Raw genomic sequence first — 16324 nt, 5'->3', positions numbered from 1 at the left:
CAGGGGACAGAACCCCTGGGCTCTGGGAGCTCCTAGAATGAGGGCTTTGTAACTGATCACCCCCTTGCTCACGGAAATTCAGGAGGCTTCTCCATGTGACACAGTGGCAGTCTCTGACAGGCTGGTGTGCCACCTACAACTGCTCTCAGAAACACTCTCCAGACCCATTAATGGTAGTGTCATTGGCCAAGGCTAAAGGAGGGAGGGTACAGGGTGAACAGATGAGTGGCTAAGAGCAAGTGCACAGCACAGGTAGGATGCCCAAGTGTCCCGTCATCAGAACACACAGGCTACACTAGGGCGGAGGACAAGTGCTGTGGGGTAGGCATGACAGCTGCGGTGTGCTGTCTTTAAGCCGTCTGTGTGTGAAGGGCACACTTTTAGCAGATTGGCATCTATGGGTTTTTGGTTTTTGGGGTTTTTTTTTGGTACCAGGGATTGAACCCAAGGGGGCATTCAACCACTGAGCCACATCCCCAGCCATTTTTTATATTTTATATAGAGACAACTATATATTTTATATAGACACAACTCTTGCTGAGTTGCTTTGGGCCTCACTAAATTGCTGAGGCTGGCTTTGAACTCACCATCCTCCTGCCTCAGACTCCCAAGCTGCTGGGATTACATGTGCTACTATGCCCAGCTATGGGGTTTTTAAAAATATATATTTTTTAGTTGTCAGTGGACCTTGATTTTATTATTTATTTATTTGTAGATGGTACTGAGAATTGAATCCAGTGCCTCACACAGGCTAGGCAAGTGCTCTATCACTGAGCTACACCCCCCAGCCCCATATATGGGGTTTTGTTTTAGCTAATTGTATATATTGCTATCTGTAGGGAAAGGTCACTGATGAAAATGTGGACGGAGATGTCTGGTCCCATTCTCCCCTCTAGCCCTGGCCTGAGTTGGCTGCCTTAGCTTTTACAGAGGGGGTGCCAAGGCCCAACCACCTCTGGGATTTAGCTGCCAATGAGAGACACACAATTATGACAAAACTATGTAGAAAATGGAGGCAGTTACAGAAATAGGTAAATAAGAAAGTGTGACGGCCCTGATCTCCAGAGCTCAGTGGGAAAACGGCTTTAGAAAACAGCTAGCCTCTGCAGACACTCATGCTACCCTGGTTTTAGACAAGCGTATTACATTTTCATGCATTGTGTTTGATAAGTTTACATTTTAATTATCACAAGAGACTAGTGAGTAGACATTGGCATTATTTTAAAATTACATATTCAAGCTTACAAAAAAGTAAAGAGCACAGTGTTACCAACTTACGCCCTCACTGCTTCCTCGAGTAAGAATTGTCAAAGCATTTTTCTGTCTCAGCTCAGCAAGACCCATTCCTCTTTCGAAGGAATGGACTGTCCCTGGCCAGGCCCTGTACATTCAGTCGTTGTGAGCCCAGAGATGACGGCTCCACACAGCACTGGAGTTTCTGTTGACTTTCAGGTGTGATCAGATTTTTCAGTTTTTTTACACATTTTTATTGGTGCTCATAGTTGTACCTATCATGGGCTTTGTTGTTACATATTCGTACATGCACACAGTAGAACCATATAATTTGGGCAATATCACTCCACAGCACCTCTCCCTCCCTCCCTCCCTCCTACCCCTTAGCCCCTTTCCTCTACTGATTTTCTCTAGATTTTCATGACATCTACACCCATCTTTCTTTTCCTTTTCCCTCTCTAGCTTCCACATATGAGAGAAAGCATACAACCCTTGACCTTCTGAGTTTGACTTATTTTGCTTAATGATTTTGCTTAATGATGGTCTCTAGTTCCATCCATTTTCCTGCAAATGCCATAATTTCAGTTTTCTTCACAGCCTGGGAGACAGTGGTGAGCAAGAGTCGGGAGCAGGTCAGCCAGGCCTCTCTGTGAAATCTTTGAGCAGTTCTGTGCACTTGAAATTGTCACCAGCCACAGCCACACCCACCTCCTCCCACCCCAGCAGCCCCCACTGGACTTGCTGCCCTCCTCCCTCATATCCTGGAGTGGAGAGCAGCCATTGCTCTGCAGCCTCGGGGCCTTTGCTATGGCCCCTTTCCATACCTCAATTGCTCCTGTCCCCAGTGAATTCTGGCCCAGCCCTCACTGCAGCCTGGAGTGGACCTTCACCTTCTGTGAGCCTGTTCCCTGCCAGTCTCTGTGACTGCCCTCCCATCTGCACCCCAGGGCCCCCTGGCCCTGTCTGTGCTGCAGGTTCTCCTGTTTGTCACACTGGGGTTTGTGGTTGTGAAGGGGGAGGGGCTGCTGAGCACCCACAGCAGGGCCACTGTGACGGAGACCATGTGTTTGTGAAGATTGGATAAGTGAAGGAGCAAAACTCCCCGAAGGTGAGCGTTTCGTCATGTCAGTCAAGGGTTCTAGAGACATCTTCCTTGATACGCTGGGTTGTTGTGACCCCGTGCTGCCTGGGTGTGGTCAGCCTGACGCTGAGCTGGTCAGTTGGTGTGTGGCCGTCTCCCACCGTAACTGTGGATCCGTAGCCGGGCGTTGAGGCAGGTGTGCAGTGCGCCGTGGAAGCTGCGGTGTGAAGCATTGGAGTGTAACATGGAGTGCGTTTTGTTGCTTCATGTTCTTTAAAAGTTGTAGTTTTCCACAGTTGAACTTGTATTCTCTGAATCAGTATTCACTAGTGTCTCTGAAGTCAACGTTTGAGTGGTATTATGTTGTGGTAAATGCACTATTTTGGTCTGTTTTATCTAGGAGGCTTATTTGAATATGTAAGTGGAGCCAACTACTTTGGGGAAACCATGGAGTGGTGTGGCTTCGCGCTGGCTAGCTGGTCCCTCCAAGGTGGGGCGTTTGCTCTCTTCACCTTCTGTATCTTATTGGCCAGAGCAAATAATCATCACCAGTAAGTCTGAAAACACTTTCACCATCTTTCATTTGTTCTTTGATCTTAGTGTAACAATTTCAGGTTGGATTTTTGAAGTGTTATGCTCACTTGCATTGCAAGTCCCGGTGTGTGCCTTGCTTTAGCTAACCACGGATAAAACCACGCAAACCACGCCTGCTGTGTGGCTCAGCATGAGGAACCATCAGATCCACATCAGCACAGCTGTTTTCTCTACTACATTCATAGCCTCTTTGAGCTTGTGGTGCTGGAATCCATGGTCAAGTTCGGTGCCAAGCAGGTGATTCAGAGATCTGAGGTGGAAACACAAATTAAAATCAAGAATGTGGGCAGACAACAACATATTTACAAAAGGCTCACCTAGTCCCACAGCCTATGTTCATCAGTGGAAGGCTTGGTCCAATGTTACTAAATACACCTAGCAAAGTCTTAGAAGATGAGCAAAACAAAGCCGGTTTCAGGTCACATCAGTGACAGGGAGGCAGCTAGCCTGGTGCCCATTCTGCGGCTCCAGGGTGGCCAGGGACCTCCCAGGGCCCCTCTTGTAGCCGTCATCACCTCCAGGGGAACAGGCTGTTCTTTACATTTGCAATATTTGGTATGAAAAAGCAAATAAAGGTTTGTTTCTTATAATAAAAACTAATGAAATAACACTGACACTTTTTAAGATTGGATCAGGGGAAGATTGAACAGGAGCTTGCCATGTCTGTCACAAGGAAGTTTTTTCAGAGGAAGATGGAGCAGGAGAATCTTTCTCCATATTTGAATATAAAGCCAATAGAAATGGAAAATAAATAATCCCACTCCCCAGATGAAAACCTCTTTTAATGAAAACCCAAAGGTGTTCTTTTTAGAGTCCTGTGTTGCAAAAGGACTCTTTGTTGTTCATTTGCTGTTTAAATTCCTATCAGTGTGAAATATTTTTAAAATCCTAAAAATTTAATCAGTTTTTTATGTTCAGAAATGTTGGGCCCATTAGCTAAGGACAAAATAAAAGCTATCCTTTTAAAAACAATCCAATAAGCTCAACTAATTAAACCATCAAATTGATTTCAAAAGAAACACTCCATGGAGCTATTTCTTGTACTATATTTATTGTTATGTTCTAGAAACAATATTGGATGACAATGAAATTTTAACTATGACAACTGGTATTTAAATTCATAAATATTTTGTTGACAGTCAATTTGTAGGTCAGGAACACTGGATCAGCTGTGGTGGGTTGCTGACAAATACTCTCACTTTAGGGTGAAACTTAAAGGAATTCTAAGGAAGTGGTCATCTCTTTCCCCAGCCTGGAGCAGCTGTGCTTAGCAGAGAGAGGACTGTGCAGATGGCCAGCATCTGCAGCTTTCTGTGACATGGTGGGCTTGGTACAGGCATGTCATTTTGCTTGAACTTGAGGCCAGCCAGGAATAACCCTACTGAAGTTAAAAAAAAAAAAAAAAAAACGCTAATCTATGTGTTATATTTAATGTCACTTTAAAAAACTAATGTCACTTTAAAAAACTAATTCAGTACATCTTTGAGACACTATGGATGATGGGGTGATGCTTTAGAAAAAACAAGCGCAGACAACAACATATTTACAAAAGGCTCACCTAATCCCACAGCCTCCCTTCATCAGACTCAAATGCAGGAAGCTCGGTTTGTGAAGTCTGAAAAACGTTTGCTAATCACCCAGTGACCTCAGAGCTAAGCCCACCCAGGAAGACATGGGAGAGAAATTGGGAGCCCTGAACTGGGAGTCATGACAACAAGAACTGCACTCAAGAATAATTTGAAGAATGATCTCAGATTTAGCATAATCCAAAAGTAATGAGCAGTCCCCAGCCCCACAAAAAATAAGTAATGTAGCAGGTGGGCATCCCTTGGTTAGGTGGCCTATTTGGGTTTCAACGCAAAGGCCATGGAACATTAGTTCAGACTGCAAAGTAATGAATTCAAGGCAGAGATCAAAGTCATCTCACAGGCATCTCATGGGGTGGCTCTTAGGAACATGGTGAATGGCCGGACCCCTGCAGATCTGTGGGTGCCTTCAGTCAATGACAGGTGCATTGTCCGGGGTGTGCTTCTTCATACTTGCCACTTTGTTATTCACGGCCTCATTGAAAAGCGGACACCTCGTCATCCAGGATCATCATCAAGGTCATCACTGACCTATACAGCTGGAAAGGCTGTTGTCACTGGGCCTCCTGCCACGGAGGTGACACTTGTTCTATTGGGGACTGACCAACGTCTCAGAATTTTTCTTGTGCCCACTGTGTCACTCTGCAACCTGGCAGCACCATCATGATTTTGGCTGCATATGGGAACTCCTTTCTCTGATAATGTCTCTATTTTGATGGGGGGGGGGGGCGACATGTCATTTTAGATGAGGGTCTTGCTGTTGCCAAGCTGGGCTCAGACTCCTGCGCTCAGGGATCCTCTTCTTCAAACTCTGAGTCCTGGACTATGAGCACACATCACCACATCCAGCCTTACATCATGTTTAATCCTTATTCCATCTGTTTATTTGCTAGCCTTCCCAACTGGCTTTTACCTCCAAATGAATGAGTATGCCTGTGTTGATAAAATTTATATCAGAACTGGAAATATTGTTTGTTTTGAGCACAGGGTTAGTTACAGACCACACCAATTCCCTTTTCCCAGTTTATCCTGAGTCCTTCCTAAGAGCTGCCCAAGGACCTGGCACTGGCTGGCTGCCCTCTCTTCAGACCTGGTGTCAAGGTCACCTGAAGGGACAACCGTGCATCTGTCCCACTGCCCCAAGTCCATGCACTGCCCTGGGAGCAGACAGGCAGTACCGGTATGCTGGTCAGTACCTCTGGTCATTAGTTTTCCTTCCCAGTGGAAAGATTAATTGCATAAGTCACCTCTGGACCACACTTCAGATATGTGTGATTTTTCATGATACTGATAAAACTAAACTGTATTTGAAATGTCAAGGTCCTTATTATGATTTTTTAAGTCTCAGTATTTCTTAATAATGAAAGATATCGCTTTTACTAGTTGTGAAACGTTTAAGGGACCAAATGATGTTCTTTTTCTTTTTTCTTATTTTAGGTGGTATCTTGAGAAATTTGAAGATTATCCAAAGTTCAGAAAAATTATAATCCCATTTTTGCTTTGAATGTGTTGTCAATGAAATCATCTTCAACTGGAAGTTCTCAGTGATGTTTTTCTGGGGACCTTATAAATGAGCATCTCCTTAATTTCCCTGCTTTTTTGTTGTTTTTAAGTTACGCTGGTTTTTTTTCTCATACCCTTGTGATCTGCCTAATTATAATAAGCTAATCAAACTGAAATCCAAGTTGAAGGATCGGGCTGCGTTCCAGCTCAGGACTTCTGAACTACTGCTGATAACTGCTCCAGTCACCGCGGTCCCTCTTTGGGCTTAATGTGTGTAAGACCAGAATGTACAGCTGTCTTTGATGGCTTCTCAGGGGCAGCAGGTTTCACTGTCCCTTCTGCAGCTCCCTGTGTTGATCGGTTCAAGGTCAGGGGCAGTGTGGACCGACCCTCCCCAGCCCTCCTCCAAGGGAAATGGTGTCTGCACACTTAGACCAGAGAGGCCCGGGTTCCAGCCGCACAGTCACTGCCTGTGGGGACAGCGGCAGTTCGGTGCAGGTGCCGGGGAGCGAGGCCACTAAGGCTGCGCAGGGCGGTGCAGGGGCTGCTCCACAAGAGCAAATGGAGGCGAAGGTGTGCCGGGGGCAGCCACTCAGCCTCGGGCACACTGCCCAGGTGCCTCCAGCGTGCTGCATGGCTCTTTTCTTCCTTTAGTCTGGAAAGAACTGGAATTTTCTAAGGCCCTTTTTTTCTTTATCTCTTAATATAACAAAATCTTGAAACAATTTAATTTTGATGCGCCCAAGGACACATGGAGACAAATGACAGTAGTTAGACATGTCAACTGCCTGAGTACAGATTTTAAAGCAAAAGCTCCAACTCGGAGGACCCTGAATCCCTCCGCGACTTTGTGGGAATCCTTGAACACAGCCGGAAGGTCCCTCCCGCTGGATACTTCAGCCTCGCTGACGCCGAGGCCAGCGGCAACTGGAGGATGTGGTGCTGAGGAGGCTGTTTTGCCCGGTGGCTGGGCCTGGTCGGCTCAGCTGGCCTTTGGCGCTGGGCGCGCCCTTCTCGGCATCCCCCATAAAGCGCTTCCTCGGCGCGGTGGGTGGTGGTCTCTCGTGGTTCTGGAATCGACAGAAAACTTCATGGTGTGGCTGTTTCACTTTAACAAAAAGCAGTGTTTTTGCAGGGGAATTTTGTTGTTGGATAAACTTCTGCCCTTTTTCTGTGCAAATAATTGCATGAAACCCTAAAGCAATAAATACTCTGGATATCCTCAGGAACACTGGAATGTGAGCTAGTCTTCATTGATCCGGGCGGGTGTGCCCGCGAGGTGTACCTGGTGGGCGAAGGTGCTTGACTGAGACCCAGAGGTGCTGACTGTTAGGTTTACTCGGTTGGTGCTTCCCCGCCCGCTGGGTACCGGGGATCGAACCCAGAGGTGATCTACCGCTGAGCTACGTGCCCAGCCCTTTCTGCTTTTTACTTGGAGAAGGGAGCTGGCGAAGGCACCCAGGCTGGCCTGGAACTTGCAGTCCTCCTTTCTGGGCCTTCTGAGTAGTTGGGTCGACAGGTAGGCACCAGGGATGTCTCCTTTTTATTGAATGACTTGTGGGTACAAAAGTCTAGGTTAGCTACGGGTTGGATGCTGCCCCCCCTTCCCCAGACCCAGTAGGTGAATGATTAACTCAGGAAGAAATCCTGTCCTCCTTACATGTCACTGCCCGCTTTTTCCTAAAATTGTAGCTTGCATCATTAAGGAGATGAGTAAAGTGACAGCTAAAAGTCCAGTTGTGTTTGTTAGACTTCGTGGTTAGTCTGGAGGATCACGTTGGTTTCAGCCCTGAAATCTGCCGGCTCTGTTTCCTGGTGCCAGGTGGGCCTCCCTCTCAGTAAGCTGTGGAACAGCATCATTCAACAAAAGCACATCCTGGTGCATTTTTGTTAAGGTTTTATTTTCACACATTTGATTTTGTTTCCTGTGAATGAGAATTGATCGGTGGTACATTTTTTAGGATAAACTAAACTAATATATTTGTTAGCTATGCTACTGAAATTATATAGTCCATTTTTCCTTTCATTTTTCTTTTTCTCAGGATTTCCAGTGTTGCCATCATAATCATTCACAGATATATTAATCATGTTTTGCAACATACAAAACTGTTAGTTTCACTGTCATTTGCTTCAGCTAATGAAAACTTGGAGAACAATATTGAATATTAGATGGATTGCCAAGATTCTTATGTGATTTCACCAGGAGTGACTTTTTTGAGATTACTGTTTTGAGCACTTTTATTTTGAGGATGATTATAAAGTCTTGTTTCTACTTTAACCATTGGTGTCTTGTCTTTGCCCTTTGTGTGTGTGTGTGTGTGTGTGTGGTGCTGGGGACCCAACCCAGGGCCTTGTGCGTGCGAGGCAAGCTCTTTACCAACTGAGCTATATCCTCAGCCCTCTTTGCCTCTTCTTCTTTTTTTTTTTAATAAAAAATGCTTATTTCTTTCAAGTTTCAGACACCCTCCATGCAGACCAGAAATGTGGATGAGGGCTTCACAACAGTTCCAAAGGCAATGGAAAACTGGAACATGTCCATTTTGTCGTCTAATCTAGTGGATTATTTTCTCATTCGATTTTCAGAGTTGCCCTGTTCTTTTAGTCTAAACTAACCATATTATGAGTTGCCCTGTTCTTTTAGTCTAAACTAACCATATTATGACAATTGCCTCTGCATGTCTTATTTTTTTCAGTTTCTGCTTTCTCTTCATCATGGTCCTAATTTGGGATGGGTGCTTCTGTTCTACCCAGAACTGCTCTGAAGGGGTACTGCATTTGTTCTGGTTTTGAGGTTTGTGTTTGTTTTTCTTAGGAATCACATTTTTTTTTTTGTTTTGTTTTGAGACTGTGTATTTCTTATAAGTAATACTGTATTTCCTAAAGTTCAATAATGTGCTTATAGTTCTTACCCTAAGTAACGTTTAGTTTTACTTGTTAAATTTTCTTTGAGCCATAAGTTTTCTCAGGATAATAACTTTAGAGTATTTTTTGTTGTTGTTGTTGTTGTTGTTTTAACCTTTTACCCATCTGGACGATTTTATTTAGGTTTTCTTGTTCTTCATTTTTCTCATGTGCGAATGGAGTAGAGATTATTTTCTGTAAATATTCTTCTTTTGGGTTTTTGAGTTTTCCTTTATTCCTTAAAGAATAGTCACATTTTATTGGACCTATTTTCAAATGTGGGCTCAACTAACTACTAAATTGGTGATCTAGGAGAATTCACTTCTCCGAATGTCAATTTTTTTTATGTAATGAAAAAATTAAAACCTCTGAACAGTTTTAATGTTTAATGTCTTTAGATTAATACCTAACATACCATAAGATCCTAATAAATGCTAATTTTATTTGTATTGAGACTATTCATATTAATTATACTCTTTTGCCAAATTAGGAATTAGCCCTGACTGTGACTTATCTATGCCATGGCATAATTTAGGTGCAAGGGTGAGGACAGTAAAAATAAAGCATTTACTATTAAAAAACAGTAGTCACATTTTATAACAATGACACAACCCACTTAAGTGTGTACTGTTTCTTCTTGTTTATTTATTTATTTTTTTTTAATTAATTTTTATTGTAGGTTGTTCAAAACATTACATAGTTCTTGATATATCATATTTCACACTTTGATTCAAGTGGGATATGCGCTCCCATTTTTACCCCATATACAGATTGCAGAATCACATCATTTGCACAACAATTGATTTACATATTGCCATTCTGGTGTCTGTTGTATTCTGCTGCCTTTCCTATCCTCTACTATCCCCCCTCCCCCCTCCCCTCCCCTCTTCTCTCTCTACCCCCTCTACTGTAATTCATTTCTCCCCCTTATATTTTTCCTCCTTTCCCCTCACTTCCTCTTATATGTAATTTTGTATACCCCTGAGGGTCTCCTTCCATTTACATGCAATTTCCCTTCTCTCTCCCTTTCCCTCCCACCTCTCATCCCTGTTTAATGTTAATCTTCTTCTCATGCTCTTTGTCCCTACTCTGTTCTTAGCTACTCTCCTTATATCAAAGAAGACATTTGGCATTTGTTTTTAAGGGATTGGCTGGCTTCACTTAGCATAATCTGCTCTAATGCCATCCATTTCCCTCCAAATTCTATGATTTTGTCATTTCTTAATGCAGAGTAATACTCCATTGTGTATAAATGCCACATTTTTTTTATCCATTCGTCTATTGAAGGGCATCTAGGTTGGTTCCACAGTCTTGCTATTGTGAATTGTGCTGCTATGAACATGGATGTAGCAGTGTCCCTATAGTGTGCTCTTTTTAGGTCTTTAGGGAATAGACCGAGTAGGGGAATAGCTGGATCAAATGGTGGTTCCATTCCGAGCTTTCCAAGAAATCTCCATACTGCTTTCCAAATTGGCCGCACCAATTTGCAGTCCCACCAGCAATGTACAAGAGTACCCTTTTCCCCACATCCTCGCCAGCACTTGTTGCTGTTTGACTTCCTAATGGCTGCCAATCTTACTGGAGTGAGATGGTATCTTAGGGTGGTTTTGATTTGCATTTCTCTGACTGCTAGAGATGGTGAGCATTTTTTCATATACTTGTTGATTGATTGTATGTCCTCCTCTGAGAAATTTCTGTTCAGGTCCTTGGCCCATTTGTTGATTGGGTTATTCATTATCTCATTGTCTAATTTTTTTAGTTCTTTGTATATTCTGGATATTAGGGCTCTGTCTGAAGTGTGAGGAGTAAAGATTTGTTCCCAGGACGTAGGCTCCCTATTTACCTCTCTTATTGTTTCTTTTGCTGAGAAAAAACTTTTTAGTTTGAGTAAGTCCCATTTGTTGATTCTAGTTATTAACTGTTGTGCTATGGGTGTCCTATTGAGGAATTTGGAGCCCGTCCCCACAGTATGTAGATCATAGCCAACTTTTTCTTCTATCAGACGCCATGTCTCTGATTTGATATCAAGTTCCTTGATCCACTTTGAGTTAACTTTTGTGCATGGCGAGAGAAAGGGATTCAGTTTCATTTTGTTGCAAATGGATTTCCAGTTTTCCCAACACCATTTGTTGAAGATGCTATCCTTCTTCCATTGCATGCTTTTAGCCCCTTTATCGAATATAAGATAGTTGTAGTTTTGTGGATTGGTTTCTGTGTCCTCTATTCTGTACCATTGGTCCACCCGCCTGTTTTGGTACCAGTACCATGCTGTTTTTGTTACTATTGCTCTGTAGTATAGTTTGAAGTCTGGTATAGCTATACCGCCTGATTCACACTTCCTGCTTAGCATTGTTTTTGCTATTCTGGGTCTTTTATTTTTCCATATGAATTTCATGATTGCTTTCTCTATTTCTACAAGAAATGCCGTTGGGATTTTGATTGGCATTGCATTAAACCTATAGAGAACTTTTGGTAATATCGCCATTTTGATGATGTTACTTCTACCTATCCATGAACAGGGTATATTTTTTCATCTTCTAAGATCTTCTTCTATTTCTCTCTTTAGGGTTCTGTAGTTTTCATTGTATAAGTCTTTCACCTCTTTTGTTAGGTTGATTCCCAAGTATTTTATTTTTTTTGAGGATATTGTGAATGGGGTGGTTGTCCTCATTTCCATTTCAGAGGATTTGTCGCTGATATACAGGAATGCCTTTGATTTATGCGTGTTGATTTTATAGCCTGCCACTTTGCTGAATTCATTTATTAGCTCTAATAGTTTCTTTGTAGACCCTTTTGGGTCTGCTAGGTATAGAATCATGTCATCTGCAAATAGTGATAATTTGAGTTCTTCTTTTCCTATTTTTATGCCTTTAATTTCTTTCGTCTGTCTAATTGCTCTGGCCAGTGATTCGAGAACTATGTTGAACAGAAGTGGTGAGAGAGGGCATCCCTGTCTTGTTCCAGATTTTAAAGGGAATGCCTTCAGTTTTTCTCCATTCAGAATGATGCTAGCCTGAGGCTTGGCATAGATTGCTTTTACAATATTGAGGTATGTTCCTGTTATCCCTATTTTTTCTAGAGTTTTGAACATAAAGGGATGCTGTACTTTGTCGAATGCTTTTTCCGCATCTATCGAGATGATCATATGGTTCTTATTTTTAAGCCTATTGATGTGGTGAATAACATTTATTGATTTCCGTATATTGAACCAGCCTTGCATCCCAGGGATTAATCCTACCTGATCATGGTGCACAATTTTTTTGATATGTTTTTGTATCCGGTTCGCCAGAAGTTTATTGAGGATTTTTGCATCTAGGTTCATTAGAGATATTGGTCTGTAGTTTTCTTTCTTTGAAGTGTCTTTGTCTGGTTTAGGAATCAGGGTGATGTTGGCCTCATAGAATGAATTTGGTAGTTCTCCCTCTTTTTCTATTTCCTGAAATAGCTTGAAAAGTATTGGTATTAGTTCCTCTTTAAAGGTTTTGTAAAACTCTGCTGTATACCCATCCGGTCCTGGGCTTTTCTTAGTTGGTAGTCTTTTGATGGTATCTTCTATTTCCTCAATTGATATTGGTCTGTTTAGGTTGTCAATATCCTCCTGACTCAATCTGGGCAAATCATATGACTTAAGAAATTTATCGATGCCTTCACTATCTTCTATTTTATTGGAGTATAAGGATTCAAAATAGTTTCTGATAATCTTCTGTATTTCTGAAGTGTCTGTTGTGATATTGCCTTTTTCATCCCGTATGCTGGTAATTTGAGTTCTCTCTCTTCTTCTCTTCGTTAGCGTGGCTAAGGGTCTGTCGATTTTATTTATTTTTTCAAAGAACCAACTTTTAGTTTTGTCAATTTTTTCAATTGTTTCTTTCGTTTCGATTTCATTAATTTCAGCTCTGATTTTAATTATTTCTTGTCTTCTACTTCTTTTGCTGTTGTTTTGCTCTTCTTTTTCTAGGATTTTGAGTTGAAGTATTAGATCATTTATTTGTTGGTTTTTTCTTTTTCTAAGGAATGAACTCCAAGCAATAAATTTTCCCCTTAGAACTGCTTTCAATGTGTCCCATAGATTCCGATATGTTGTGTCTGTGTTTTCATTTATCTCTAAGAATTTTTTAATTTCCTCCTTGATGTCTTCTATAACCCATTGATCATTCAGTAACCTATTGTTCATTCTCCATGTGATGCATGATTTTTCCTTACTTCTTTTATCGTTAATTTTCAATTTCATTCCATTATGGTCAGATAAGATGCATGGTATTATCTCTACTCCTTTATATTGTCTAAGAGTTGCCCTGTGACATAATATATGATCTATTTTTGAGAAGGATCCATGTGCTGCTGAGAAAAAAGTGTAACTGCTTGATGTTGGGTGGTATATTCTATATATGTCAATTAAGTCTAGGTTATTAATTCTGTTATTGAGCTCTATAGTTTCCTTATTCAACTTTTGTTTCGAAGATCTGTCCAGTGGTGAGAGAGGTGTGTTGAAGTCTCCCATGATTATTGTATGGTGGTCTATTAGACTCTTGAACTTGAGAAGAGTTTGTTTGATGAACATAGCTGCACCATTGTTTGGGGCATATATATTTATGATTGTTATGTCTTGTTGGTGTATGGTTCCCTTAAGAAGTATGTAGTGTCCCTCTTCATCCCTTTTGATTAACTTTGGCTTGAAATCTATTTTATTTGATATGAGTATGGACACTCCTGCTTGTTTCCGAAGTCCATATGAGTGATATGATTTTTCACAACCTTTCACCTTCAGTCTATGTATGTCTTTTCCTATCAAATGCGTCTCCTGAAGGCAGCATATTGTTGGGTCTTGTTTTGTGATCCATTCTACTAGCCTGTGTCTCTTAATTGGTGAGTTTAAGCCATTAACATTTAGGGTTATTATTGAGATATGGGTTGTTCTTCCAGCCATATTTGTTTATTTAAGTTACTAAACATGGTTTGTTTTCCTCTTTGATTATTCCCCCCCCCCCTTTACTGTACTACCTCCCGCTGTTGGTTTTCATTGATATTTTCCATTTCCTCTTCCTGTAATATTTTGCCAAGGATGTTTTGAAGAGATGGTTTTCTAGCTGCAAATTCTTTTAACTTTTGTTTATCATGGAAGGTTTTAATTTCATCTTCCATCCTGAAGCTTAATTTCGCGGGATACACAATTCTTGGTTGGAACCCCTTTTCTTTCAGTGTTTGAAATATGTTATTCCAGGATCTTCTAGCTTTGAGAGTCTGTGTTGAAAGATCAGCTGTTATCCTGATTGGTTTACCCCTAAATGTAATCTGCTTCCTTTCTCTTGTAGCTTTTAAAATTCTCTCCTTATTCTGTATGTTGGGCATCTTCATTATAATGTGTCTAGGTGTGGATCTCTTATGATTTTGCACATTCGGCGTCCTGTAGGCTTCTAGGATTTGGGATTCTGTCTCATTCTTCAAGTCTGGGAAGTTTTCTCGTATTATTTCGTTGAATAGATTGCTCATTCCTTTGGTTTGGACCTCAGTACCTTCCTGTATCCCAATGACTCTTAAGTTTGGTCTCTTTATGTTATCCCATATTTCTTGAATGTTCTGCTCATGGTTTCTTAACAGCTTTGCTGAGCTGTCTATGTTCTTCTCCAGTTGAAATACTTTGTCTTCATTGTCTGATGTTCTATCTTCTAAGTGTTCTACTCTGCTGGTAGTATTCTCAATTGAGTTTTTAAGTTGGTTTATTGTTTCCTGCATTTCCAGGATTTCTGTTTGTTTGTTTTTTATAACCTCTATCTCCCTGTATAATTGATCTTTTGCTTCTTGGATTTGTTTATGTAATTGATTGTCAAAGTGGTCGAAGTGGTCTTTCATTGACTGATTTTGCTGTCTAATGTCTTCCTTGAGACTCCAGATCATCTGAAGCATGTGTATCCTGAATTCTTTATCTGACATTCCATCTGCTGCAGAAATTACCTCTTCTAAAGTTGAGTTGACCTGCATTGCTTGTGGTCCTTTCTTTCCTTGTCTTTTTATACTGATCGCATTTCTTTCTGCTTGGTGAAACAGTTGTGTTATTGATTTTCCCCCTATATATTTATATTGCTCTTGTATAGCTGCAAAGTCTCCCTCGCAGGCTTTGGCGGTGGTTCTTCCCCTCCTCCAATTTGTTCTTGTTTATTAATCCAGACATATTTTTTAAAGTTCTCTACAGTCTTATTTTTCCTCCACATCTGATATTCCTTGCATTTCTAATGCTGTTTTATGATTTGAAGCTGTTGCTTTGCAAAACTTTCTACCTGATACACTGTACCTGTTATCAACTCAAAATCATCTTCCTGTTGAATATATCATGGCTTGAATTCTACATTGATAAGAATATTGCCATACTTCTTTTTTTGATAGATAAATTCAGCTGGTATTCATCTGATATTTCCTTGCTTGTCTTGGAAGTTTTTAAATGTCATTTGTTTTCGTTGTCTCTAATAAAATAATAGATGGACTTTGCAATTTAATAATTTAGCTCAAATTCTTTGGCTAATCACTATTCTTTCTTTTATCTTGTTTTCTGTTTTTTTTTTTTATTGTTTGGAACTCCTTTTGTTTACTATCTATAATTATTTGGAAAGGAGACTTCCTTTAAAAAAACAAACCTCATAGTACTGGCTCTTATATTTTTAGAGGTACCCTTGAGAGCTTCCAGTTCAATATGATGAACTCAGTATATACTCTTACTCCCCTCTCCTCATCTGACCCCTGTTAAAATCACTACAAAAGATTTAAAGAGGGGTTGCGGCTCAGTGGTAGAGCACTTACCTGGCATGTGTGAGGCACGGGGTTCAATTCTCGGCACCACATATAAATAAATGAATAAATAAAGGTCCATCGACAACTAGAAAAAATACATATTAAAAAATGCCAATGATATGTTTCTGATTTAATTATTTTTTTTAAAAAAGAAGAAGAATTAAAGAGCAGGAGTCAGTCCTTAAAGAGAGTGCCCACTGCCAGTGAGCCTCAGCACAGGTGGGCTGGGGACTGACAGAGCTGGGCAGAGGACCAGGGAAGCTGTGTGCTAGCATGGGAGGTCCTACCTGGGCTGACAGGGACAGGAGGGAAATGGTATCTCAGAACGAAGGCCAGTCGGTGTCAGTTCCTGCTTCCCACAAAGAACACATGGTTGGAGTGAACACTAGTCAGTGCCTGGGAAAGCTGCTCTTTCCAGACCCCTGAAGAACGCAGGAAGAAAGGAAATGGAGCGGGGAGCTGGCCACTCCCTTTGTCTCCAGTCTTCAGGTGAGGACTATTAAGGTGACTTAATAACAGCAGAGTGGACTTGGTTGTAAAAGGAATGTACTCATAAAACATCTGGAAAATTCCACCTGTGTAGTGGGCAGGTACCCCAGCCCATATGTCCTCCCTGCTTGGAGGCTCCGGGTGGCCCTCCATT

General features: G+C 41.4%; 1 protein-coding gene across 1 annotated transcript in view; it reads left to right on the top strand.

Moving 5' to 3' along the window:
- Srd5a1 (steroid 5 alpha-reductase 1) overlaps positions 1-7226 on the top strand; it is a 34953-nt gene extending 27727 nt beyond the window's left edge. The window contains exons 4-5 of the mRNA XM_076856227.1: positions 2715-2865; positions 5932-7226. Coding sequence (XP_076712342.1) covers positions 2715-2865; positions 5932-5998 — 218 coding nt within the window. The 3' untranslated portion in view covers positions 5999-7226. The remainder of the gene's footprint in view (positions 1-2714; positions 2866-5931) is intronic.
- The last annotated feature ends 9098 nt before the right edge of the window (positions 7227-16324 follow it).

This window comes from Callospermophilus lateralis, chromosome 5 (genome assembly GCF_048772815.1).
Source record: "Callospermophilus lateralis isolate mCalLat2 chromosome 5, mCalLat2.hap1, whole genome shotgun sequence".
NCBI lineage: Eukaryota > Metazoa > Chordata > Mammalia > Rodentia > Sciuridae > Callospermophilus > Callospermophilus lateralis.
The sequence above is the reverse complement of the archived record's forward strand: the minus strand, read 5'-3'. Positions and strand labels throughout refer to the sequence as shown.